This window comes from Carassius gibelio, chromosome B8 (assembly GCF_023724105.1).
Source record: "Carassius gibelio isolate Cgi1373 ecotype wild population from Czech Republic chromosome B8, carGib1.2-hapl.c, whole genome shotgun sequence".
NCBI lineage: Eukaryota > Metazoa > Chordata > Actinopteri > Cypriniformes > Cyprinidae > Carassius > Carassius gibelio.
In genome coordinates this window covers 11,974,815-12,002,771 of record NC_068403.1, presented here as the reverse complement: position 1 = coordinate 12,002,771, position 27,957 = coordinate 11,974,815, and the positions used below count along the sequence as shown (strand labels likewise).

At 35.8% G+C, this 27,957-nt stretch overlaps 1 protein-coding gene across 3 annotated transcripts in view; it reads left to right on the top strand.

Annotated features, from left to right (window-relative positions):
• The window catches only part of nphp4 (nephronophthisis 4), a 150,488-nt gene that overhangs the window by 82,938 nt on the left and 39,593 nt on the right, over positions 1–27,957 (top strand). For all 3 annotated transcript variants that reach the window (XM_052563306.1, XM_052563307.1, XM_052563308.1), the window contains 4 exons: positions 7,039–7,209; positions 9,599–9,728; positions 20,387–20,442; positions 26,010–26,144. In XM_052563306.1, the coding sequence (XP_052419266.1) occupies positions 7,039–7,209; positions 9,599–9,728; positions 20,387–20,442; positions 26,010–26,144 (492 nt within the window). The remainder of the gene's footprint in view (positions 1–7,038; positions 7,210–9,598; positions 9,729–20,386; positions 20,443–26,009; positions 26,145–27,957) is intronic.

Here is a 27,957-nt window from a genome sequence, read left to right as displayed (position 1 = left end):
CTCTTTCGTTGATGTTGTAATTCTTCCTTCCGCTTATAAACAGGAAAAGCTTAATTTCTCCCTCTGGCAATTTCCTGTTTCTTGTAATAGTATTCTCATGTGGCAAAGTTTTGCTTGTTTGCTCTTTAAATTCAGTTTAACATTTATGTTCTTCAGACAGAGCGGCAAAGTCGTGACTTTGATGTGGAATTCCTGTTAGCTATGTGCTACAGTGAATCTCATCTGCGGCTGCTTTGATTCGATTTCTCTTTGATGCTTTGCTCTGTCTTTCAGATGCTCTCTGCTGCATTGTTTAAAATGGCATAGCAAGGGCTTCATATGTGTCTTGCAAAGATAATCAGACTTGAAATATAAGCCATATGAAGAGGTACAGTGCTTTAACATGCATAGCTTATGATATTACTACAAAGTTCATTACTACATGTTCCATTGGGGTCTTTCATAGCGATGCATTGATACCATTTTTTCAGAACCGATCCGATCCGATAGCAAAAATTCTGAGTAAAGGCTAATTCTGATCTGATCCGATACCAGTCCAGTTTTTTGTAGAATTTCTATACCTCTGTGGGGTTGACCTTATAATCACTCTTGTGTGTTAAACACAATCTGCTAAATATGGACAACATAATTTGAATGAAAAATAACAAATGAAAAAAAAATATATTCATAATCTATGACAAAATGCTAAAAATGATTGATTTTGAAATCAACTTCATGAAATTAAGCATCTATTTTAATTATTTTTATGCAGTAATAAACATCATGTAAACACTGCAGAAGGTTTTGCCATGAGCTCTACTGACAAGTAATTGCACAAAAATTATAAATTGTATAAATAAAAAGAAAAAACACAAATATCCCTTTAAAGTGAAAATGAAGCAGTCAGTCAAGTTTATTATTTAGTAAACTGATTTCCACTTTACAAAAAAAAACTATATATAATATACATGATTAATGTATCCATTTAAAATAATAAAGTAGTGGTTCCCAAACTAGGGAGTACAGCTAAAATGAGCGATAGTTAGGGCCCTTTGAAATCCATTTGATTTTTATTTTATTTTTTCAAAATTCATTTTTTTTTTACCATTTTGATTGATTGTTCTTTATTGCTTTTTTCAGTTGAAATTTTTCTCAACTCCTTTTTAATAGTTAAATAAAATTTTATCAATTACAATCAACGTATACATTTTCACTTAAATTTATTAAAAGTTTAACAAAAATTACACATTTAGGGCCCTATGATTTTCTTAAAGTAGCCTTATGATTTTTCCCTCAGAAATTGTGTTGTGTATTTAGAATTTTATTGTTATCACAATGAAAGTGTAAATCATTAATTTAATTTATCATTTATCTTTTAATTATTGAAAATTAAGAACACACATTTTTTTGGCAAACAATGGAGATTTATTATTAAAATTAAAACATGGAAGAAATGTTGTGCGATTAATCCATAAAAAATATTTTTTGTAAAATGTTTGTAGAAGTAGAAGTAGTAGCTGGCTATGTACATTCTACTGAAAATTAGTACTGGACTTTTATCGCCTCGGATACCTTTACAGTACTGTATGTTTGGTATGATGCTAGTTTTACTCAAATTAAATGGTAAAAAGCTCATGAAGTGTCCCTCAGAGCAGTTTTGGAGACGTTGTTCCTGTGTTTCCGTCCTCATTTAGTGAGACGGCAGATGCTGAAATCACTGCAAGGGTCATGAGTGCTTCTGTGTGTAGTAAATGAAACGCGTGTCTGCGCCATTCATTAAAAGAGACACGCAGAACATGCAGGATTCATATTTAAATAGACTTTTGCGGCTTTATATTTACAGATACATATCTTGATTTGATTTAAGTGTAATGACCTAATGTTACTTTTGATTTATTAATAAATTCAAAGTTTGGCAAATTCCGTGACATTCTGCATAAACTGTGAATTCTGTTTTTATGACTGAATAAAGACTACACAGCGTAATTTTCCCGCTTATCATGAGTCCACTTGCCTGATGTGATCATAAAATATCTTACATACCACCACTGGTGAAAGGGCCAGTGTAAAGCAAATATATTTGAGAGGTCTGGGAGGATATCGTCCCTTATATACAGTATATAGTCTATAAAACTAAAATACATTTCTTTTAAATGCATAACACTGTAATGAAGGCAGCAACATATTATAGAAAAGAACTACTGATAATCTTCCACTGCTCAAAAGTATACTACGAAAGGGTATGGCATACAGAGCGGCACAAAGTGCTTATGTGCATCCCGTGCGCATAATGATGCACTTGAAGCAACAAGGGAGTCATAGTGCGCAGCGTGCCGAATTAAAAAGGAATGAGATATTGCTGCGTGGTGTATTCTATCTGTAAAAATTATTATTTTTTTTTTTTAGCCTTCCCTTTTAAGTTTCAAATCTCTGTTATTTCGCACTCTTGAAGAGAGTTTCAACTTTTTGACTGTAGTAACCGAACGCGGTTTGAATGCTGAATGGAGGATGACAGACAGACGCAGCGGAGAGAAAGGTTTACGTGAACTTGATTTAAAGTTAAGATAAACGAAGGTCTCATGGGTTTGGAACGACATGAGGGTGTTATTAATGACATAATTTTGATTTTTGGGTGATCTATCCCTTTAAATATTCATTTATACTTCACATTAGACTATGGGATGGCTTCAGAACACTTTATAGTGATTTATAATGTTTTTTACCATTTGTGGGGCTTATCAATAACTCAGAATAGTATACGCACTATATTAAATTTGGATTCGGCCTCATCTGACTGATACCCGATCTGACAGAAAATGTCAGTATCGGAGCCGATACCAATAACCGATACTGAGTATCAGATCAATGTATCCCTATCTTTCATAGTGCTTGATTATCTGATTTTGTGCTTAAGACAAATTAAATGCTTTAATATGCTAATGTATTTATTTATTTATTTTGGTGAAGTTACTAAATGGGCTAAGTGGGAACATAATTTTATTATCCATATTTAGGACTCCTTTAATGCTACTTTTACTTTAACCAAGATGCTTGTATTGTGAAATACGGTGTTCTTTAATTCCCAGCTTGTACAGAATTGATAAGGTTTAGAATTTCAGAACAATTCTGCTGTAAATTGTGTTTGGATGTTTTATTCTGCTGCTTTAAAGTGTGTTTGCCACACAGTTTCCACTGAAGTTTGCTACACGAATGGACTTAAGGATGGATACTTCATTACTATTCCGCCTGCTCATCCCCTTCCCATCAGTCCTGCTGGCAGACCCAATGTAGCATAGCTCACACCCGCTGACAGTTCTTCACACTGGGCTGCAGCTCACTGCCGCCTTGCACCCCTGCCCGAAGCCTCGTGCCAACCACCACACCACCAGCCTCTTTAATAGCTCAGCTTGTTACCAAAACCAGCAGTTATCAATGTGTTTCCAGAGCTAGCAGTGATTCCGCCCTGCTTTGATTTATTGTGTGGAAACTGAGGGTAAAGGACATTATGGTGTGTGTTTTATGATCATTGCTGACTTGGGTGCCATGTCATTGCTTTGTTACTGTCTGGGCACATTTGAGTTTTCTGCCATTTTAAAAGAGTTACTTATGATTGCTTGTGTCCATAGGGTTTGTTCTGAGCAGTGTTGAAATCATACGCAATACCTCTGATTCATTTTACAACTGGAGTTCTGGGAGTTTCATCACCGTGCTTTTAAAGTCCACAGCTTCAGTTTATATCTGATAATGGTTTGATTTATTGTAATTATTTCTTTATAATCCATCTTGCTTGCTTCAGACAAGTTAATATGCAAATAGTTTGAAAACATCTTGATATTTTGCTTCACAGTGACATTTTAACTACATTTCAATCTACCATTTACAGTCATTCAAGCCAAATTCATATATATATATATATATATATATATATATATATATATATATATATATATATATATATCATTTTTTCTTTTATTTTTTTGCTCTGAAGCTATATATTGTCGTTTTTAAGGCAGTATGAAAAAAAGTCAGTTTTTTAGAAAAATATTGTAGATATTACTTTGAATAATTAATCCAAGTCTTTTTTTGACATTTTGGCACAGTCAAAATGTCATAAACGGACCTTTCCACTCGCCCAGACCTATGTCACCAGACAGTACTTTAGACTGCGGTGGAAATGCAGAAAGCAACAGGTCTGGGGGGAAAAAAAGAAGAAAATAATTACAAGCAATGGGACAAAAAACTAGAATAGAACAAATAAATAAGAAGTGCTACATCGTATAAAGTAATCCAATGTATAAAAACACTGCATATTCTTCACTGTATAAATTAAATATGGATTTCTTATTATAAGTTTACAAAATTGATTTAGTTAAGAGCAGTGAGAGATTTTCTCTCTTTTGTCGTTTGATCAACATGAATGACAGAGTGCAGGAATATAAGACTGCTGTCACTTTAAGAGGTGCCCAGATCCAACATACTGTTACACATGTTTTATCACCCACTCCTAGTCGGTAGCTACTTCCATTTCAAAATATTTAATTAATCCAGGCTTCTCTGAACCTTGATGTTGCGGCTGTATATCAATGCCGTTTCTTGTTTCTCAGTCAATAGGCAGGAAAGATAGCAATTAATGTGTTATATAAAAGACATCATTCTAATCATAGTCATCTCCAGAGAGAAATTCTGCATCAATCTCTTCAAAAGCTCTTGCAGAGCGGGAAATGCTCCAGAATGAAATTGTGTTGACTCCAGTGAGAGGGGAGCTTGGGAGCTGACGAGAAGGATTCAGGGTAAATTATGTAGCAGCGATTATTTCCATCTTCAGCCCATGTTAGGTTGAACAAAAGCTGGGGAACTTCAGTTTAAATATCTGAACTGTTCTAAGGATTATCTAAGGATTTGTAGGAAATGTCTCCTTTGTGGAAAATTGGCTATATGCCGAGTCTGCACCTTTATGAATAGAATGCTATTAGAAAGAAAGTGTCTCTTGGAGCTGGTGCTTTATTTAGGAATATGGTTACCAGTTAATATCCCAGAATGTGCTATGTACCTCTCCAGGTGTCAGTAATTGAAGAGTGCATATGAGTTCATTTTGGTTTAATGGCGGCACTTGAGCTGCATCAGCTCCATAAGGCTGATGATGATCATGGTCTTTAGCATGATTTCAGAATGAGCCAAAGAGCATTTTCAGCTTCAGTGGAAGTAAGGACATCTGAGAGTTTATTCAAAGTAGTTTACTACTTTATTATATATCAATAAAAAATTTCCGTCAATTACATTTTAAATTGGTGTATTTTCTTCATTGTATTTTAGGTTTGTCTTTGGCTGTGAAAGGAGATGACAGTACTTTCTCTGAGAACCAGGTTTCTTTTGAAAGATCATTATTGAGTTCATTTGTGACATTTGTACTCAAGGCTGATAGGTCTGAGAGACTGAGGGACTGTTGTCCTTATCACTGAAGGTGATTGTAAATCTCTCCCTCTCTCTCTTTCACTCATCGTCTCTCTCTCACCGTGTGAAGTGTGAAATACATCTCTGTGAGAGAGATAAAGCTCTTGTATTAACGCTCTTTGCTGAACTGGAGGGTATTTACCATACAGCCTATATATCACTGGGCAGATGCATCAAACCTCGGAGGAAGGTGGGAGCGAGAGAAAGTGGGCCTGAATAATTCCTTCACTCCCTTGCTCTTTTTCTATCATGATTAATTAAGGTGAGCTGAGCCTGACCAGCTCATTTATTGATTGGCTTTAATGCCAGATCCCAAGGGATCATCGCTAAGCCGAGAGGAGGCTCAGTTCTCCATCTTTTTTCTCTATCCTTCTCATTTTATCGGTCATCTTGATTTTATTTTACTCTGTTTAGTTTATGTATATGTTTTTACTTGTTGTGAGATAAAAGGTTCATGTATTTCTTCTATGTGTGATTATAGCTACTGATGTTACATTTTGGAAAGTGTTTCTGGAAGCACAGTGTTCAAATATGAAATCACTCACTCTATATATCATTTATTTAATATATATAAATAAATAATTTTTTATTTATTTAAAATTTGTATATATTTTATCTTTTTTTATATATATATTTAAATGATTACATTTAAATTTTCTGTGTTTTATACTGAGAGGGATTGTTCAATCAAAATAAATTTATGTTGTTCCAAACCCGTAAAAACTTTGTTCATTTTCAGAACACAAATTAAGATATTTTTGATGATATCAATAACAATAAAAGCTTTCTGACCCTACACAGACAGTAATGCGACACATTCAAGGCCCAGAAACATACAGTAGTAAGGCAGTAAGCTACTTTTAAATACTTTTTGTGTGTGAAAAAATAATACTGGTAATGGTAATACTTCAGAATAGTTAACACTTGTTAAATATTAACTACAAATTTTTTTCTCAATAGATTCTTAATTTGCTGCTTATTAATAGTTAGTAAGTTAGTTGTTAGGTTTAGGTATTGGGTAAGATTAGGGATGTAGAATAAGGTCAAGTAGAATAAGGCATTAATATATTCTTAATTAGCACTAATACAAGGCTAATAATTTAGTAATATGCATGCTGGTAATCAACTAATAGGTGTTACCTATTCTAAAGTGTTAACAAACCTTTTAATTCATTATTTTTGTTAACTCAAAAAGTGTTCTTTTAGATTCATAACATTACAGTTGAACCACTGATGTCATATGGATTATTTTAACAATATCCTTACTACCTTTCTGGGCTTTGAATGTGTCAGTTTTGTTGATGGATGGTCAGAGAGCTCTCGGATTTCATCAAAAACATCCTCATTTGATTTTACTAGTTTAGATCGACAAGTGGGTGAGTATTTAATGATAGAATTTTCATTTTGGGGCAAGTTGGTAATAGTGCAGATAGTCCAAAAACGAATACCTAAATCTTGGTTTCTTCTAAGAAACTTTGACTTTATCCATCTAACCAAGTAAGTCATATTCAAAGAGCGACAGCCCGTTCTGATGACTTGAAACATCAGACGATGCTATCTGGGGACAAACAGAGAGTGAAATGTTTCTTTCTCTCTCTATTTTGCTAGATGACATCCACAGCTGTGCCCAGAGCAGCGTTTATGCAGTGTGTGCGTTGGTGTGCTTGGAGTCTGTTTTCGGATCCTGAGGGCCCTGGAGAGAATGTGTGCCTCCACTTGCAGGGCGGTGCTCTCCCCAACCCTTGGGGTGTCATGGTCTATTCTGCAAGCACACAGCAGGTAATGATTGAACACATACAAACACACACTGGAATAATAGTAAAATCACACGATGTGCCACTCCCATGCAGGCAGTTTTAGAGTCCTTATGCAATGCCTCTAATCAGAAGGTTGCAATTAAATTAATGGTGGCAGACTAATTATGTAATTATATGTTAAGAGCATAGTGCGAAAAGAAATCTGATTCTGTTGTGGCATTTATGGCACTGATTTAAGAAAGAAGACAAAATAAGAGCAGTTGGATTTTTTTATCACTCATAGGGACCACATGTGTGGAAACTCATGAAAGTCTTACAATAGGTCAGCAATCTTATTTTTAGTTGTTTATTTTGCATATTTATTGTAGAATAAACATTTGTTTTAGTATATCAAGTTTGAGGTCAGACTGCTTTTTTTTACTATTTTAATGTATTTTAAAGGTAAATAATCCCTTTACTGGTAAAGCCAGGTATTTACTTGTATTTTTAATAGTCAAGAAACATTTTAAAAGTATTATTATTAGTGTTGGAAACAGTTACGCTGCTTAATATTTTTGTGGAATCTGTGATACTTTTTTCAGAATTCTTTGATAGATAGAGATTTCAAAAACTGTAATTATTTAAAATATATTTTTTTTTGTGATTATTATGAATTTGAATGTTTCTTTTGATCAATTCAATGAATCATTGCTGAATAAAGTGGCTCCAAACTTTTGTAGAGTAGTGCATATATGTGTTTATTGTAGATCTGTTGAAGTCATTGGCATCTGCATGCCAAACGTCCTCTTGCAGTATTTCTTCAGCGTCACGCAGATTGTTTTGTGTCAGTTATGAGCTAAATGGGAAGTCAAACCCTGTAAAGGTGTGACAAAATGTGCACTGCAAAGCTGTTAATAAAGGAAAAACATTGTAGAAAATAAAGGGGGGAGGGTCCAAATGATTTACCTATTATGAAAAATAATGCCAAGTTGCAAACATTGAATCAGACATCTTAAAGGGATAATTCACCCAAAAATCTATATTTTTTGTCATCATATACAAACTTGGAATGAGATGAGGGTAAGTAAAAGTTTATTTCTTATAATGAACACAAAAGAAGATATTTTGAAGAATGCTGATTTGGTCCCTACTGACTTCCAGAGTATTTATTTTCCTACTATGGACAACCCTCTACATTGCGAGTAAATCACACGCATATGCTACTAAATCTTCAATCTGGCGACTAAATGATGTATAATATTAACCAATGGCTAATAAATTCTCAGATTTTGCTCGCCAGTGTGTGAGTTTGAGGCTAAGTATAAGTTAAGCACAGTGTTCGGCAAATTAATATATATATATATATATATATATATATATATTAATTTGCCGAACACTCACTTCACGCACTTCAGAGTTTCACTCTCCATCAAGCGATCTGTGCTGTTTTTTTCAGTTCATCTCAATGGATGCACAGTTATTGTACATTGCCTATTAATTATACTAATTAGATAAAGGCACTTTATGTCAAAAAAGTTGCAGACAACTGAGATGTACTAGCCCCCTACAACTAGATTTTAATATGTGGCTCATTTTGACAGTCACGTTATTGGTCTAATCAGTCCTGAATGACATTATTACATGATGTTCTTCATTAGTTGACAATAAACCAGACATCCTCTTTTTACAAGGTCTCGAACATTTCCTAGTCGAAGGCCATTTTAACAGGAACATCTCAACAAAGTGTCCAAGTTGTCCTCTAACTGCTAGAACCATCATTACTCTTTCATTAGCCTGTTATCCGTCTCTTCTATTGCACTGACTCATATTAAAGTCGATTAACATGATTAGGAAATTGTGGGCTGCAGTTCCCGTGGCTCTTTCACCATGGCAACTTTCCCAGGCCGTAGTTACACTAAATGCTTCATCAGTAGTGATGAATAAGTTTGGATTGAATGTGTGGGGATTTCACACTCTGGAGGTCACAACACCTGCTTGTTTGGGTTTGTGGAAGTGTAAAGACCAATTACGTTGAGCTGAAAGGTTTCGTTTATGTCATAAAGTAGCATAGGGGTTATTTGAAGGTCAAGTGTGTGATTTCTGTTCATCTGCTATTGGTCAGATAAACGTAATCCTGTCCCCAAACATACTACATTGGTTGAGCCAGTTTTTCTATGACTGGGAGCAATTTTGTGAAACCTTTTGGGAAAATCAATCTTCAAATGACTTATTTAGAATTGGTACAGAAGAAAGTATTTAAATATCGAAAAATGACACACTTTGACTTTAATTAGGGTTGAAAAAGAAATTGAAACGTGGAAAGTAGACAAGACTAGGTTGAGCATTTGAGAGAAATAACACAAAGTACTCAACATCTGGTAAACATGCATGAATACACTCCCTTGAAAGAAAGTTTTGCAATTTTCTCACAGACTAATTCGGGGAAATGTGTCATCAAGTTCAAGTTTTCGTCTAGTGTGGAAGGAGCTTCTTGCGGCACGGCATTGAATGTGAGCCACCGGGAAACATCGCCACCTAAGAAGTTACTTTCAGCACCCCAAGGTGAGTCAGGGTTTATTGTTGTTTTTCTGCTTGGATGTGAGACCTTTCATTTGCACCTTGTGCAGATTTACAAGGCTGTGATGCTCCATCCAGAGATTTAATCAAAGATTCGACACAGAAATTAAACACCACTCTCAGTAGAAGGTCTTTCTTCGGTGCTGCTACATATCCAGCCAACTGTCTTGCATTAGTCATTGAAAAATAGGTTTTACAAGAATATGCTTAATCTTTTTATTGACTATTGTATAGGAACTCAGAAGCAAAGACTGTGCTGTATTTTCAGAAGGATTCTTTATTGAGTCATCAATGTCTGACTAGGGATCTGTATGTTGTGCTTAGAGACAAAGCACCTGGGAGATGAACTTTGCTTAACAGAATTATTAATCTGATATCATCATCTTTATCTCAGATACCAAATACATTGTAATTCCCTTTAGTTTATTCACTTGATGTTATGTGAGGACAGATTTTAAACAGATTCTTAAATTTGTAGTTCCAGTGTGTAAATAGGCATCTGAAGTTCTGGGTTACTCAGTTTTGTTGGTTGAGTTGTTGTCAAACTGTCCTTTGGAGTACCATACCTGTGCGTCTCATGATGTACAAAACTGTTTGTTTGCTGTCTTTATTAAAAAGTGAAAGTGAAAAGTGAAGTGAAGTGAAATGACATACAGCCAAGTATGTCAGTACTCAGAATCCGTGCTCTGCATTTAACCCATCCAAAGTGCACACACACACACACACAGCAGTGAACACAGACCCGGAGCAGTTAACCTCTAAGACAGGAGGTTAACAATAGGAAGATCTCCCATAGGTTTGTTAGATTCTTCGTCAGCTAGAAAGTATTACTTCCATTCAACATGGATGCATTAAATTGATCAATCCTATCCAATCCAATTCAATCCACTTTATTTATATAGCACAATTTAAACAAACAGCAAGGTTACCAAAGTGCTTTACACTTTTTAGAGATAAAAATCTAACACAAAAACACACAACATAAATAAAATAGCATCAACAGTAACAGCGACAAAGAAGACCACGACAGCTCTTATGGTTAGTCAAAAGCCAGGGAATAAAAATGTGTTTTATGCAGTGGTAAATCATTCCACAATTTGGGAGCAACTGCTGAAAAAGTGACAGTAAATGTATTTTTTATAAAGTTAGAAAAAGTTTCTATAAAAAATAACAGATTTTTACATTCTATTCATAAAATATATATTTTTTTTGTTTATCATGGTTTCTACAAAAATATGTATTTTCAACAGTAGTAATAATAAGATCATGTGAGTAATGACTGCTGAAAAAGCCATCACAAGAATCAATTACATTCAAAAATATATTAAAAAAGGAAATAGTTATTTTTTTAAATTGATAATTAGAATGAAAGATGTGCGTGGAAATTTCTGAGTGATTTACTGACAATGCATAATTACCAGTAATTTCACGAGCGCAAATGTTAATAAATCTTGTTGCGTGATTCATTTGAAAACTCCCCTCCCATTCATTTTGCATCTGAAAGGGAAGCTCCTACAAATTTATATTCAGTAAGATCAGACGCAAAAATAACTGTCCATTTTCATCGTAGTAAATCCTGACAGTACTATTTTAAAACCAAAAGATGGTTTGCACTGGCCCAAACTGTTAGCATTAATAGACTTATTTGAAATATATACAGTTAGGTCCATATATATATATTTGGACACTGACACAATTTTCATAATTTTTGCTCTTTATGCCACCAGAACATAATTAAAAATAAACAGTTCAAATAAAATTAAAGTGCAGGCTTTAATTCAGCTTTAATTAGCTTTAATTTAAGGGGCTGAACAAAAATATAACAAAATGCTTAGGAATTACAACCATTTTTATACACAGTCCTCTCATTTTCAGGGGCTCAAATGTAATTAAATATATTTATATTAATAAAATAAATATATGAATAAAATTTTCATTTTTAATATTTTGTTGAGAATTGTTTGTAGAGAGTCTAGAACTCACGGACATCACCAGAGATTGGGTTTCTTAATTTGTGATGCTTTGCCATCACACTGCTCCACCATGTTTCACAGATGCTGTCATATGCTTCGGATCATCATCGTTTCCAAGCCTTCTCCATATTTTTTTTTCCTGTCATTCTGGTACAGGTTGATCTCAATTTCAGCAGTCCAAAGAATGCTTTGCCAAAAAACAACTAAAAAGCCAGATCACTTCTGGAAAAGTCTAATCTGGCCTTGGTTGCACCTTGTGGTGAACCCTCTGTATTAGCTGGAGAGTTTTCTTTACTTAGCTGGATGTTAAGAAAGGGTTTTTCTAGACCATGGAGAGGATCCTCCGATCATCCACCACTGTTGTCCTCTGTGGACGTCCAGGTCTTTTTATGTTGCTGAGCTGACAAGTGCGTTCTTTTTTCTCATACCATGCTGTTGATTTTGCCACTCCTAATGTTCCTGCTATCTCTCTGATGGGATTTATTTATTTTTATTTTTTTATTTTTTTTGAAGTCTAAAAATTGTCTGTTTCACTTGCATGGATTGGAGAGATCCTTTTATATAACTGTAACTTGAATGTGTTTTGATTAGTTAAAAGAATAAAAAAATTTGCCTGTGTCCAAATATATTTGGACATATCTGTATATATTTTTATATAAATATATTTAAGCATATTTGAATAAATCTTATTCAGTCTTTTTGTATTTGCCTGTTAAAGTATTATGTCCTGTTTCTATGTTGTGTGAATAATTTATTTGACATTTTTGTTATGAAATGCTGTGGATCTGACACTCAATAGTTCGAGAAAGAATTGTCATGCCCAAATGCATCACCCTTAATATGTTGGGGGGAAATAATTACAAAATTAATGAGTACTAATGACTTTTCCGTCACAATCTCTGCCTTCCAATTAAAAGGGAGTTTTTGCATATCTCGCATTTTACAGTTTCGGATAGAGATCAGCTGCTGGTGGGTGAGTTGTTTGGAGGTTGGGGGTCTGACCCAAAAGCATGACTTCTGTAGTGCTGTGTGGGTGAAATGTGATCTGGTCAATTTGAATATCCCAGGTTTTGCCAAGTCATCTAGTACGGGGCAGAATGAAAGACGACAGTAGCATATGCTTGCTGTCTTCTTCTTTCACTCTTGCTTCTTTTAACTCCTCCTCACTTGAGCTGTACCTTCTTGGGCAAAGAGGGATGAAGCTTCTGGCCTGAGGGCCAGGCACTCGGCCAAGTCTATAATTTCTCTCTCTCTCGCACTCTTTTCTAAGACATGGACTCCCAGCATGCATGAATCTTCAAACACCTTACCATTTTTATATCTCTACTTGTGACTCTGAGATTTAGTTATTAATATTGACAGATAACCTACAGCTAGTGCCATGGTTGAGTCACAGTTGGTTGGTCAGGATGTAATGTTTTGACACTATTCAGGGGGCTTATTCATAGTTGTCTTAAGAATTTAAATATAAAATGAATAGGCTTGGATTTAAATGCTTAAAAACAAATCTTCTAATATTTCGTGAACAACCTTGTAAACTTCTCCCATCTCTTCACAGCAAAAATGTGCATTGTTTTGATGCGTTCTGACCGTCAAAAAGCCTGAGAGCAAGAGAAGAGTGCAAAGCACAGGCAGCGATGATCAGAATGTGTTCATTTCTCTCTTTGATGTTGGTTGTTCTATCTACTACCGATGAGTGCTGATCAAACGCAAGTAGATCGCCTGTGATTTTTGCCCTTTAGCCAGTCGTGCACAGTATTTACCAATGCATGATTCATAATGAATGTGTAGTTTTGAGAACATCCATGCATATTCATGCGAGCGGTTTTCGTAGTGCACATGTCAGCAGTTCGATTAGCCCGTGTGAATCAGCGCCGATGTGGCAACCTGTCCGTCCGAATTATGCAGAAAGTCAATCAAGAGTTGATTGGTTCTGTCTCCAGAGATCTCGTTTCTGAGACTAAATACTTTCGAAGTAGCTGATGCTGCCAATCAAACTGTATATATGTGTGTATTAGATGTTTTCTAATGCATCGTTTGATGTGATTTTGGCTTTCTGAGTGTAATGAGTTGTCAGAAAGAGAGCAAGATGTGAGGTAATTGGTCATCACTTGTCTTTCTCTCCATTGTTCTGTCATATCAGGATTAATGGGAAGAAATATACTGCATTTTGGAGTTTCTCCAAAAACCTCCCAAAATTTGATTAAAAAGGTGTGACTGAAAGTTAGACATGAGGGAATAAGAGGGCGCGAAGAAAGTAGAGGAAGTGTAAATGAGAGGGAGGGTGTAAGACAGTCAGAAGGTGAGTGAGAAAGAGAGCGAGAAAGTGTGTTGGAAGGGGTGATGAGTTCACACATGTAGCAGAAACAGATTGAGCATCAGACGGAGGTATTACTGAGAGAAATGTTGTCACCCAACAGTGTGGTCACCTTCACTCAGCAAGGAAACACCACAACATGCAGACACATCTCTGGATGTCCTCTTTTACAGTTCCAGCAATCATGTAGAGAGGATGCTATTTTAGTGTCTCGTTTCATTTCGGAATATTTAGGCATTTTATAGCTTGTTTAAGTATCCATACTAGTGTCTTGGCGATATTTACATGTTATTTTTCAATAGATACCTTACTAGATTTTTTTTTTTTAAACAAAGTTATACTTTTCAGAAAGGCTGCCTTCAACGGATCAAAAGTGACCCTGATAAAGCTAGACATTTATAAAACTACATTATATTTTTATTTCAAACAAATTCTGTTCTTTGAAACTTTTTATTCATCAAAAAATCCTGAAATAAAATTATCACAGCTTCTACTAAATTATTCATCAGCAGAACCATTTTCAAAAGTGATAGTAAGAAATGTTTCTTAAGCACATAATCAGCATATGAGAATGATTTCTGAAGGATCATGTGACACTGAAGACTGCAGTAATGGCTTGTGAAAATTCAACTTTGCCATCAATAGAATCAATTACATTTTAAAATATGTGTTGGTTATTATAAATTATTTAAAAAGAAATATATTTTTTGCAAAATTACCATATAGTTTATTATTATTATTATTATTATTATTATTTAATAAATGTTGCCTTGGTGAGCATAAAGAATTCACACACCATGTGCACTATATTGCACTATATCAGTTTTTTTTTCTTTTCATTTCATAGAAGCTGCTTTTTAATGTGTTTTTTTGCGCTTAAAGAGAAATGCATTCTCTGGTTCAAGCAGGTTAATTAGAGTCTCTTGTCACATCCGTCTGATTATCAGACAGGTTAATCGTTAATGTTCCCTTCACAAACTCAGAAAAATCACCAGGCAGGTTTGATATCTCTTGTTCCAGACAGGGAGGTGAAAATCCAGCTGACAAAGCACACCAGGGTGGCTGAGAGGATGTTCTCCTTAAATAAAAATCCATCCAGAACGTTTACTCAGTCAGGCTTTTGGGAAGTCACAATAGCCTGAAGCGCAAACCCCCTCAGACCCGTTAACCAGGTGTTTTACACTTAATGGATGGACACATCAAGGGTCTGACATTCAATACAAAGCCAGAACATTAGAGAGCTACCCCTTGTAGCTCCTATATTAAAGCAGATTTGGGCTTTTTTTGGGTTTTGGCTTCACTCTTAATTTTAAAGAATTTATCAATGTACACTTATTTGTTCGCCCATGTCCCATAAGCACAGATGGTTTAGCAAATTCTGTTGAGTTACATCACTTCTATTGGTGTCAAATCCCAAGCGCCCAATTTCAGACTCTCATAGGATTTCACACTTGTCAGGCGCTTATCTTATAAAAATCAGTTTCCGAAAACAAGAGTGAGTCATAAAAAGTGTCTGGTTTAACATAAGGCAGCTTATGGCCTTCTCAACCAAGCATCTGGTAATTGTATTTGATGAGGTTTAGATCAGATAAAGGAGCACAAATGCACAGCGTTCGTTACAAATGAGAATCTGCCATTCAGTTTCCTCACACTTTGGCCCGGTTTATACCCACTGTTAACATCCGTCTCGGGTGATTCGATCACAGGTGGTCAGAAGAGATGATTAGCAATTACATCTGGAAGTAATGTGTGTCTTTTGTGAACAGCAATGATGTATTAAATTGATCAGTAATGATATTGACAGTAAACATATGTATAGAAAATGTAGACAGGCCAATGAAGTTATAGGTGATACACAATTACTTGCATATTATAATCCATTACTGATTGATAATTACATGACAAAAATTGTAGTTATGACATAGTCCATTAAATTTCACATTTTAGGATACATAATCAGACTACTTTTAGATTATTTTTGACCTATCTTGTTTATTACATTGGTTGATAATCTTGTACCATATTGATATAAAAATACAAAGATTAAAGAACATGCATTTCATTCATTGTTATTAATAACATGAAGTGCATTAAACATTATTTTACATCAAGATTTCCTAAACGGGTTTATGAAGAACCTGTTCTTTGAGTTTAATAAAAGAGTTAATTATTAAATAAACCATGAAATGTTAAATAAAATAAGTCATTATGACATCAACATAAAACCCTTACTTAAAAAATTAAATATTTTATTTGTTTACTCAAATGTCATTTAACGTTATTGTCAAATGTATTTATGTATTTTAAAATCTCAGGGTTACTTCAAGTAAATATATCAGATGAAAGAGGATTAGATGTGTTCATCAGCAGTTGATGCAATATTGAAAAACTTTTTAAACCTGAAATGATTTTTGTAACTTAATAAATGGTCAGATGCCACCTGACTTATAACTGGTCTTTGTGTGAATGACACACTTTCTGAGTGTACTGTATATAAGAAATAGTCTATTTTAGAAATGAACGTTTTAAAAGATAAAAAAGAGGAAATAGGGAGGATCAATAAATTATGACTATTGTATTGCTATTGTGTGAATAATATGTAATCATGTAATCCATAAAAATTTAACTGTAGTCTGATTACGAGTATTTAAAAATGTAATTTAAAGCTGCAGTCCGTAAATTTTGCCTCCTTTTTGCCATTTCTGTTTAAAAAACCTGCATTTGTAGCTTTTTGCGGAATTATCTTCCTTGCACGGCTCCAGATCTGAGGAGTATGTGTGGCAGCCAGTCATCGCACCAGTTTGGATATTTACTGTACTTTGCAATCACAGATTCTAGCCTACGTTTTGGAATATGTGACCCAAATAGGAATTTTCACTGGATATTGTCAGCTGAACAAGTATGCCATATTTGTTCTGACCAACTGAGAGAAAAAAAAAAAACCTAATAATAAATTGCGCTACAAATGGTGATATAACTATTTATTCATTTATTAAATTATTATTATTGCTATACTTTATTCTCAAATTGTTAATGTTAACAACATCAGCATTACGTGACTATGTGAATATAGTGTGTATAAGCGAGTAGATTTCAATTTCTGTGCAGTCTAATCTCTAATTGTAAATCCACTCGGATTGAAATTCAAATTAAGAGATTATTTTTACCCAAAAAGCCATTTATGCTCCCCCTTCGAACTGGTTGTCTTTAAAATACAAATATAATGGAATATATATAATATATATGGAATATAATTACATTTCATTCACATGTGTTTCAGAAACACAAAATCCTATCTAGATTACATGAATGCATCTAGATTACAATCCGCCATCATAATGATGCATTTAATTTTTCTAGTTGCTGTGAGAAAAGGCTATAAACGATCCGCCACCTGCGGGATCCTCACATTCGATAGCCTAGTAGCCGGGACAACTTTTTTTTATGTTTATAGACGTGATGTAATGATGCAGTGGCATGCTATAATTTCCCCTGAAAACCTACCCGGATCTCTCAAATTAGAAAACGTTATCATAATCTAACCCTTGTGAATCGGGCTAAAGAAAAGTGATAGTCTTGAACACTGGCTGGTTATGTACTTGCTCAAATATTGATTTTGGATCATTTTTAATTTAAACTGCATCTTTAATCAAATAACAAATACTTAATTTTGGAATCTGATTATGTAATCCAGATTACATATAATCCGTTACTACCTGGCTCTGGTAACATACAGTAAAACTACATGAAGTGGTCATATGCATTTGAAATTAAATCTACAGTTATACTTATATTTACATTTAGTCATTTAGCAGACACTTTTATCAAATGATCAAATGATCAGATCGCACAATTCTTTCGATACCTTTTAAAGGTTGATGTTAATTCTGGGTATAAAACAGGTATAAAACAAGTCAGTCAGTCAGTCTTAAGCCCTATTTGGACGGTAATTGTTTCTCAGGGGGACATAAGTTATTTTCACAAATTTACAGGGGGTAGTTGGTGATTTTAATGCTATCTGGTTTCAGGATTTTTGTGTTTTTCTCTCACCACCCCCATATAAATTCCCGGCCGAATTACCTACTGTTTTTTTTTTTGTTTTTTTGACAAACACCAAGGTTATGTGGTAATTTAATTGCCATTCGAATCCACATCTCTGAGTTTATGAGAAGAAATTGATTCATAATTCAGTGTTAAAATCCTTTTTGAGCACTCCCTAACACGTCTGGGAGGTGAAAGAGAAGAAAAGCACATAAACATTCGAAATGGCTCTTTATTATGGCAGCAGCAGCAATACAATTTTAAAATGTGTATTATTAAACAGACCCCCCTTTGCCTTCAGAACGGCCTTATTATTCGTGGCATAGATTCAACAAGGTGTCGGAAACATTCCTCAAAGATTTTGGTCCATGTTGACATGATAGCATCACGCAGTTGTTGCAGATTTGTCAGCTGCACATACATGATATGAATCTTCCGTTCCACCACATCCCAAAGCTGCTTTATTGGATTGAGATCTGGCAACTGTTGAGGCCATTTGAGTAAAGTGAACTCATTGTCATGTTCAGGAGACCAGTCGGAGATGATTTGAGCTTTGTGACATGGTGCATTATCCTGCTAGAAGTAGCCATCAGAAGATGGGTACACTGTAGTCACAAAGGGATGGACATGGTCCGCAACAATACTCATGTAGGCTGTGGCGTTTAAACGGTGTATAAGTGGTACTAAGGGGCCCAAAGTGTGCCAAGAAAATATCCCCCATACCATTACACCACCACCACCCCCAGCCTGAACCGTTGAGACAAGGCAGGATGGATAAATGCTTTCATGATCTTTATGCCAAATTAATTTTCATCCACACAACTCTGCAAACTCTAGAGATGATTGTGCATAAAAATCACAGTACATCAGCAGTTTTTGAAATACTCAGACCACCCCATCTGGCACCAACAACTATTCCACGTTCAAAGTCACTTAAATCCCCTTTCTTTCCCATTCTGATGCTCAGTTTGAACTTCAGCAAGTCATCTTCACCACATCTAGATGCGTTAATGCATTGAGTTGCTGCCATGTGATTAGCTGATTAGCAATTTGTGTTACCAAGCAATTGAACAGGTGTACCTAATAAAATGGCCAGTGTATATATATATCGCGTGTAATTATATACAACTATAGCGCATCTGTTTTCCTATTTTTAAACAGGAGATATAAATTATAAAATAACAAATAGGATATTATAAAATGTATTTGGAATAATAAGAATACATTTTACATAATAATAAGTATTTTAAAATGCATTCTACACAATAGTAAGAATAAATTGGTAAATAAAATTAATTTTTTTACAGCAGACAATTATGTGACTGCTACGTAAACAGCGTATTCCCAGGTTGTAGGATCACAGAACTCGCTCCTACACTGTTAATAAATCGCCATCCGAATCCATGAGTTTTATCACTGAGTTGGTATGTAAATTTATTTCTAAAGATGTCCATATGAGAAACAATTACCATCCGAATCGGGCTTTAGAGTTAAATCACGACACTTTGCTGTTACACAAATGGGATTTTGGATGACTAAATGCGCATGGACCAATCACTGATTAGATTTCCACAAGCCCCTACTGGCAACTCCTAACCACTTGAGAGACCTCTTGAGCTGTCTTAAAAAAATGAGAGAGTAAGAGACTCTTAGCCTTAAGAAATTTGATAACTTGGTTTTGTGCTTAAGTTTGAAAGTAGGAGTAAATTTAATGAATTCTCATCAATTGAGACTAAAATGGCACTTTGAGAAGCTTGATAAATACGGGGCCAGGTCTGTGTGTGAGGTCATTCTTAGTGGCGTATAGAGCTGACCTCATTATCTGATCGAGGGAATGATGTTCTGTTCACTGTGACTCTAACCTCATCTCTCGCTCAGCCAAAGCCTTTTCTACTGCTGCCAGGCTTATGTGACAAATGTGATTCATGCGGTGGGTCATTCAGGCTGTCTTTACACCATGAATGCAAATGAGTGTCGGCCAGATAGCCTAAGGACCTGTAACAAATGCCACCCTGATCCTTAGCATTCCTCAGAGTCCACATTTCGGTGGCGTAATGCTGTGTAAATTGGGATTGTAAAAAAGTGTGTCATTTGCATGGTTTTAAATTTTGATTGTTAACCATGAAACACGTAATAATCCATAGTTATTGTCATTGGTATTATTGAGCAACCCATCTCAACCTATGACATTATTTAACAAAATTAGAAACCTGTTGCAAAGGAAATACTTCAGTTTTTGCAAATGTAAACAACTGAGGAGGAAATTAGTGTTTAAAGTGCTCTAATTTATATTTTATTTATTTGAATTTTAGACGAACGCATCTTGGAGCCGATGGCTTCGACGCAGCAGTCTCCACGCGGCCCAGCGGTAAGTCACTCGAAATCATCACACGCTAAAATTCTTGCTCTCTCCCAGGGAGCAGTTTGTTTCTTTGTCACTAGAATGGCAGCGGTTTTAGAACAAACTCTGCTGTGTCCTCTCTTTGATGCTGTAACATGTCTGAGAATCTGCGCTGGACAGAATCAGAGCAGATCTGCTGACCCGAGCACACGGGCGCCGGTTTCTGTGAGTTACGGCAGCATTGCACCATGAAAGCTTGAGAAGTCTTATGGAGGGTTTGCAAACTGAAGGAAAAGGTATTGAAGGCCAGGATGGAGAATGTACCACTATTCTTCAGATAGCACACTGCGTTCAGTTTCGCTTCCCAGTTCCCACAGCGACTCAAGAGGCTCACAACCTCTGTTCAGCTGCTGATCCATGAGGTGTACAGATATACCAAGCCAACTATCAGATCAACATTTCTGGTCTGTTCATTAAAGCAGGGATGTTCAGTCCTGCTCCTGGAGGGCCTAAGTCTTCCAGATTTCAGTTTCAGCCTGCTAAAAGGATTGGAGTTAAACTGAGCAGGACTGAACACACCTGATTTTAATGTATAGGTTCTGATTTGATTTGTGAAATTCTCATATACACGCTAACAAATGTTTTAAACTCTAAAATAACCTGCATTATGCAAAGTGTAATTAAATTCAAAACAAATATCTCCACTTGCCAAGATTGCCCCAATTCATATTCCATGTGTGTGCAAAAAAAGTGTTTTAAGCTGAGATCTAAAAATCTCCACTTAATGGGACTGACTGAATATTAAGTTAAAATTGAGATAAAACAAGTTATCCGATAGACACACACATTGTACACATGGAGTTAGGTCTTTATTTGCACTTTAATGGCTGGATAAACTACCTCCATTTTTAGATGGTGTATTGCAAGTTTCCCTGTCAGTAAAAAACGATTTTGTTGGCTCACAAACACAAATGTGTTGATTCCAAATTGCTCAGACTTTCTCTCCCTTCGGTGAAGCCTGATTTAACACTTCAGCAAAACAAAAGAAAACAAAGCAGATGCTGTCAGACCTTAAGGACCATTTAAAATATCCATTGAAGCTTCCAAGGCTCCACAGCGTGGAAGCATGGATCCTGGTCCACATTGATTGTGGTATGGCACTAATTTAGAAGGAAGCCAATTTGGAAAGGTTGATTCAAGTGTTTGTTTTTTGTTTTTTTAGCGACCCTGCTCCCTGTGTTTGTTCTATAAAGCCTGAGTCCCTCACTTGGTCTGAAATGCCTGTCAAGGCAATGGCGCATCTCTTTGATTGATGGGATGCTCTGTCTCGTTCTCAAATTCTCTCTCTCTTTCACTCACACATGTAATCAGAGTGGCATGCACAGACTGGTTTAATCATTCTACATCTTGCGAAGTATGCCTTGTTGTCTAATATCAACCACAGGGTGGGTTTCATAAATGTTTCACACACATTTAATGTGTGTGTTTGATTGTAAGTGAATATATCACAACTGTTCCATAATCCGGTAAGCTTTCTTCTGCAGGTGTCAATTTAACAGGTCATTTTAAGGCATCATAATTGTATGTACTGTAAAAATTCTATGGCAGTGTCACATGTATCCTTCATGGACGAGGAAATAGCATTGCAACAAACGCAATTAAAATATGTAATGGAAATCCAGGTTGGTGAACAGTGCTGTTTTATAAGCAGACTTATAGACTTATAATCTATCTATCTGTCTGTCCGTCCATCTGTCCGTCCTGCATGAAACCCTCTGTATTAGAAATGTTTTGAAATCCCTATGGAGAAATAAATGTAAAAAATAGTGGAACCAAGCTTGAAAAAGTAGGCTCTCTCTGTTCTGCTTTATTAATGCTTGTGGTTTCAAAAATAAAATGTTCAGCTAGCACATTTGTATATGATGTTCAGGTGTACAGTACCTTGTTGCATTTCTGACTTAAGGTGCTTTAATGCACAGGTTCTGAATAATGCCGCCAGCCATCTTCACATCCCATGCACTTTATTTCAGAGTTTGTGAGTTAAAATGCTTTGGATGCATGCACTCCCCTTCTATTTATAGTTAATGCTTTAAAAAAAAAGAGCCTTTGTCTCTCTCTCTCTGTCTTTTTCTCTCTCTCTTTCTGCCACCGCTATGCCTCCGTTATTGATTGTATGTTTTTTAGTATGCATGAAAGTGAGTGTATGTCAAACAAGAGCTGGCTTTGTGAATATCGACTTGCATGATTTTTATTCCAACCTTGTGCCTTTTTTGTTGGCACTGTGTCTGTCAGTAATTTTGCCGTCATGTGGATCTGTCTTTCTTTCCTCTCCCTTGGTTTTCTTGCTTCTCTTTTCATAGTGATAGGTGTGATAACTCATTGTAGTGAGAGTCATTTGTTTTTGTGTCTGCTGTCTGACGAGGATCACAAATATTGTTGGCATTCATCAGGGCAGCACAATACTGATATCAGCACAATGTAAACCAGGGATTCCCAGCTAATAGTATATTTGTTTTATTTATATATATATATATATATATATATATATATATATATATATATATTAGTGGTGGGCATAGATAAAATTTTTACAAAAGGGGCTCATCTCCTGTTTCCAAAATGCATCACAAAGTGCTTGAAAAATTCCACATTGCACAAGTTGCAAACAACCTTATGCCTGTTTCACACATACTCTGTCTGCAGTGCGTATGCGTTTCATATTTTTTTACACACCCATGTTAATGGATTCCAGTTGCGTTCCAGGAGCGTTGTGTCTGCAGCAGTGCAGCGATCATTTACGCATCGAGTAGCGGACTGCAAACGCGTCCTGTGAAAGCACATCGAGTCCGTGCTGCACCACATACGTAACGCACACGGACTGCATACGCACTGCAGACGGAGTATGTGTGAAACAGGCGTGAGCAGGGCTGTAGCTGGGGTCAGCGGGGACCCGGTAAAGGTTGTACCAGTGGGCCCTGTTTGAAATTGTTTAATTTGTATGTTTGTTTATTTTTATTTATTTGTGCTATTTACACAATGTTTAAGTTTTTTTCAAGTTTGTAGGTGTCAAGGTACAAAAACCAAATGATTAAATGTAAAATAGCACTGGAAAGTCGTCAATGTAAAAAATAAATACACAATCAAACCTACATTTATTCAGACACCTTCAACATTTCTCACATTATTACAGTTTTGCTATATATATCAAAAAATATATCTGGTGTCTGAATAATTTTTGATTTGACTGTTAAAACTACAAAGTGATTCAGTCAAGAGCAGTGAGTGATTTTCTTTTTCATTTTCTTGGATTAACATTACAGCAGCCAGTCGCTAAATTAGTCGTGGTCACTTTAAGAGACGATGAACCCATCCGATATAATACACATCCCATTTTTTTCCTCAACTGTTTACTTTCACTTAAGAAATAACTGACAGTTTTTTCGAGCATAATTTCCAAGGTGGATATTTTGTATGTATTTGTCGGCACAAGAGCAAAAATAAGCAAATTCGATGTTCAAGTGTTTTGAGACGCCTTTCTCTGCGTGAGTCCTGAACACCAGAACACCGCGAGTACTGAATTGGGCTCTTTCACATCTTTTTGTTTGTTCAAACTGCGATTTGTATTTATTCGTTCAGGTGCAGGAGGGACTTCGAGGAGAACTTCGCAGAAAAGAGCTCAGTTCAGTGTCGCTGTCCGTGATACGCAGCTCTCTCTCTCTCTCGTGTGCGAGTAACCAGCTACTCTGTTCAGCTTTTCCGCTTGTGTTTGGATGCTTTAATGTTTAAATCGACAAGCGGTAAGGCTTAAAAACATGTGAAATAGATAATATTTCATGACAATGCGCAGCAGTGGCTCGTCAACTGTCCTGAGCATCTTTTTAGGCTGGCCTCAGCCGGTCGGTTTTATAAAATATCAAGGTGAAGGTCATCATAGCTTGCTTAGTATAGACCCAGATCTCAACCCAACTTTGAGAATAGATTAACAGCGATTTTTTTTTATCGCCCGATAAGAGTCTCACGTTAACGCAGCACGTTAACTCCGATAACGGCCCACCACTAATATATATATAAAACAAAGTTTCAAGTGGTTCACAAACCCTCGGTTGGAAAGCCATGGACTAAATCTCTGATATGCGGTCAGTTGATCAGACAGTTCTGGGCAGTGTGAGTTTCGGGGCTCGTTGTAGTCATGCGTTTAAGCATTATTGGGGTCAGTGAGTCATAAATTTATGCTGTATTGGGGTCAGTAGAGAAATGCTTTTAGGGTCTACTGGCTGCCAGTGATTTAGGAGGCAGTTGAGTCATGAGTTTAACATCACTGACCCCATCACAGTCTTCCAGTCCTGTGCTACACAGATCACATCACACAGCCTGTGAATCCATCAGCCTTTCTTAAGGCCAGAGAGGTGCTTTACATCAGCAACTGATGCATGCTAAAGTCTGTACAAATCTCTGAGCATTAGCGCTGGAGGGAGTCTTTCAAACCGTAATTTTCGACTAAATCTGATTAAAAGCAGCACAGTTACATCACCACAGCCTTAATGTCTTCATTTAGATAAGTTTCAGAGTGCTTTTTATGATTATGATATGATATGTTATTGCTTGCTGTAATACAGGGATGCAAATGTATGACCTTTGTCTGAGTTTAGATCCCTTATAACTTTGAAATTGCAACATGCCAATCATCTCCCAAATTTGTAATGAGAATCGTTTGTAATAATAAATGCTAAAATAAAAGCTCTATGGTTTAAATGATTTGAAAGCAAAGAAATATGTTTCACAGAGATGAATATTAGTATTGATATTTTACTGCTGTTTTGTAAAGTAAATTTATGATTATTTTGATGTATTGTTTAATCTTATAACAGCAACAATGAAAACATTATTATTATTGACAACTTTTTTACATTTTTGATACCATTTACAAAATAATAAAATAAATTTTATATATATATATATATATATATATATATATATATATATATATATATATTACTAATTAAATTAACACAATAACTGAAACTAACTGAATTTTTCACAAAAAAGACATTGTGGAAGAAAGACAATATATTTGTCTTTCTTCCACAAAAATTAAGAGTAAATCTGACTAAATTTAATGAGCATATAACGTCAAAATGCTGGAAATTTAAAGGACAGTTTTGTCCAAAGACAAAAACTCAGCAGCTGAGATGAGTAATATCAGACTCTGAAAGAGGCAGAAATCGATGACTGCGTCAGAAGTGCAGAAAGTGTATTGGTGTTGATGTATAATGCTACTTTTGTCAACAATAGAGACTCAAATTACGAGCATGAGGAAAACAGGAACAGCGAAAGGCTCAAAGTAAAGAAAGAGAAATTAGATCTCGTATGAAAATATGTGCGTAGCAGCACCCAAAGCTGGATCTGTCACATTTATACCTAAACAGGTTTCTAATTTCATCCTGCTGTTGTGTTGGCTGGATGTGGGCTTTATGTAGATGCCAGCTGCGGGGGATTGCCACACCGTCAGATGCTTCTGCCCGTTGTTTTGTAGGATAAATATGTATTAATTTTTCTTCTTTCTTTTTTATCCTTTCTCTGGTTCTGTTGTTCAGCTGTCTCTCTCTCAGCTGGTTGCGACTTCACGCTACCCAACCATGAGCCACACGGTGGGGTCTCCATGGCAACAACAGCTCCCCTCTCTGCTTTCTCCCTCCCCGATGGCATCGGCCCACCAGCTGTCACATGTCGTAAGTTTTCCACCCACATACGCACACACAAACATACTCAACACGAACACACAAATGTATATATGCTCTTTTAAAACAAAGCACAGAGATACATTCACGCAAAGGAATAAAACGCCTACACTCAAAACATAATATAGCATAGAAAAAAAACACAGCACTTGGAATCCCTGATTAAAAAGACACCTGTACAACACAAAACCCACACCTAACCTGTTGAGAGCAGCATTAAGGAATTTCATACTAAAATGTGTTTTTAACATGTATTGACGTGAACTACAATTGTTCAGTTCCATTTTGCAGACTTTGTATCAAACTGCAGAACTTCTAAAAGCACCATTAACTGTCCCATCGTTTTGACAAAATTAGCTGCACTATTATAATGTTTCATGCTTGCATAAGATCTACTGTAAGTGCCAGTTTGAGTTTTTCCTTACCGTAAAAACTGGAGAGAACTTTAAAACTTGATCTGGTTCAGTGAGTCTATGCCACTAAATTGGAAAATCATGCAAATGAGATTTAAGGTGACTGCAGCTCCACACTCACAATATATCCATCAGTGGTCCAGCAGATTTGTTCACTTGAGCTCTGAAGTACATTTTAATGATTCATGATTCACATGATCATCAAACATTTTATGTACAGCAAGGCTTTTTCCACTGTCAGGCTTTACGTTTTCCTGACGATACGATACGCAAGAGTTGGCATCTACATGAGACTGCTTTTGTAGGTAAACAATGGAGCGAGGGCTTTAGGGAGGAGGATCACATTATAGAAAGATAAAAGTTCCCAGAGTAGCTAAGAAAAGATCATGTATTCAGATTATATTCTATTATTTAATTAAAGTAGTTCACCAAAAAATGAACATTTGCTGAAAATGTATTTACCCCTGGCCCTATAGGCCATCCAAGATCTAGATAAATTTGTTTCTTCATCAGAACAGATTTGGAGAAATGTCAGAATTAGAGTCCAAACTGCAGATAAAACATCAGAATGATCCACACGTAATCCACGTGACTCCAGTCTATCAGTTAATGTCTAGTGAAGTGAAAAGCTGTGTGTTTGTAATAAACGAATGTATAATTAAGGCATTTTAACTTTAAACTGTCTCTTCTGTCCAGAATCCATAATAGCACTTTCTCTATTTAAAAAGTCTGTCCTCTGTTACCCTATCACATTAAAATCCATTGACATGTTTTTTAGAGCTATATTGAACTGTTTTCTCTAGCAATTGGTGCATGGCCTGTGCATATTTCTCTTCTGATTCAGACAATATGTCTTTTCTCACTGGAGAAAGCAATATTATAAATACAGGACTCTTAGCTGAAAGCAATAGTTTGACGTTAAAAATGTCTTAATAGTGGATTTGTGTATTACAAACAAAGCTCTTACTGGAGTCATGTGGATTATTGTGATGTTTGAGCTCTCATTCTAACGGCACCCGTTCACTGCAGAGAATTTGTTGATGAGCAAATGATGCCATACTGAATTTGTAGAAACAAATTTACCTTAAATTAGTGTAATGTCCCTTGTTGTGTAAAAAACATTGTGTATTATACTATAAAACCATCAGTGCACTATTACAGTTTTTTCACAGCAACATCAGCAAGACATGCTGAGAAAACTGAGCTGGAACGGTTTATAATGGTAATGGGCTTTTGTTGTTTTAATGTAAATACTGTGTACATACAGTCTGTATAGAGTGGGAACATGTCATACATTTTCACAGAGCTATCCATAGGTTTTATGTTAATCGTGTGTGGGAGCATATATGTTTATGCTGTTGCCTTTAGTCATGCGGTGCATTTGACTATAT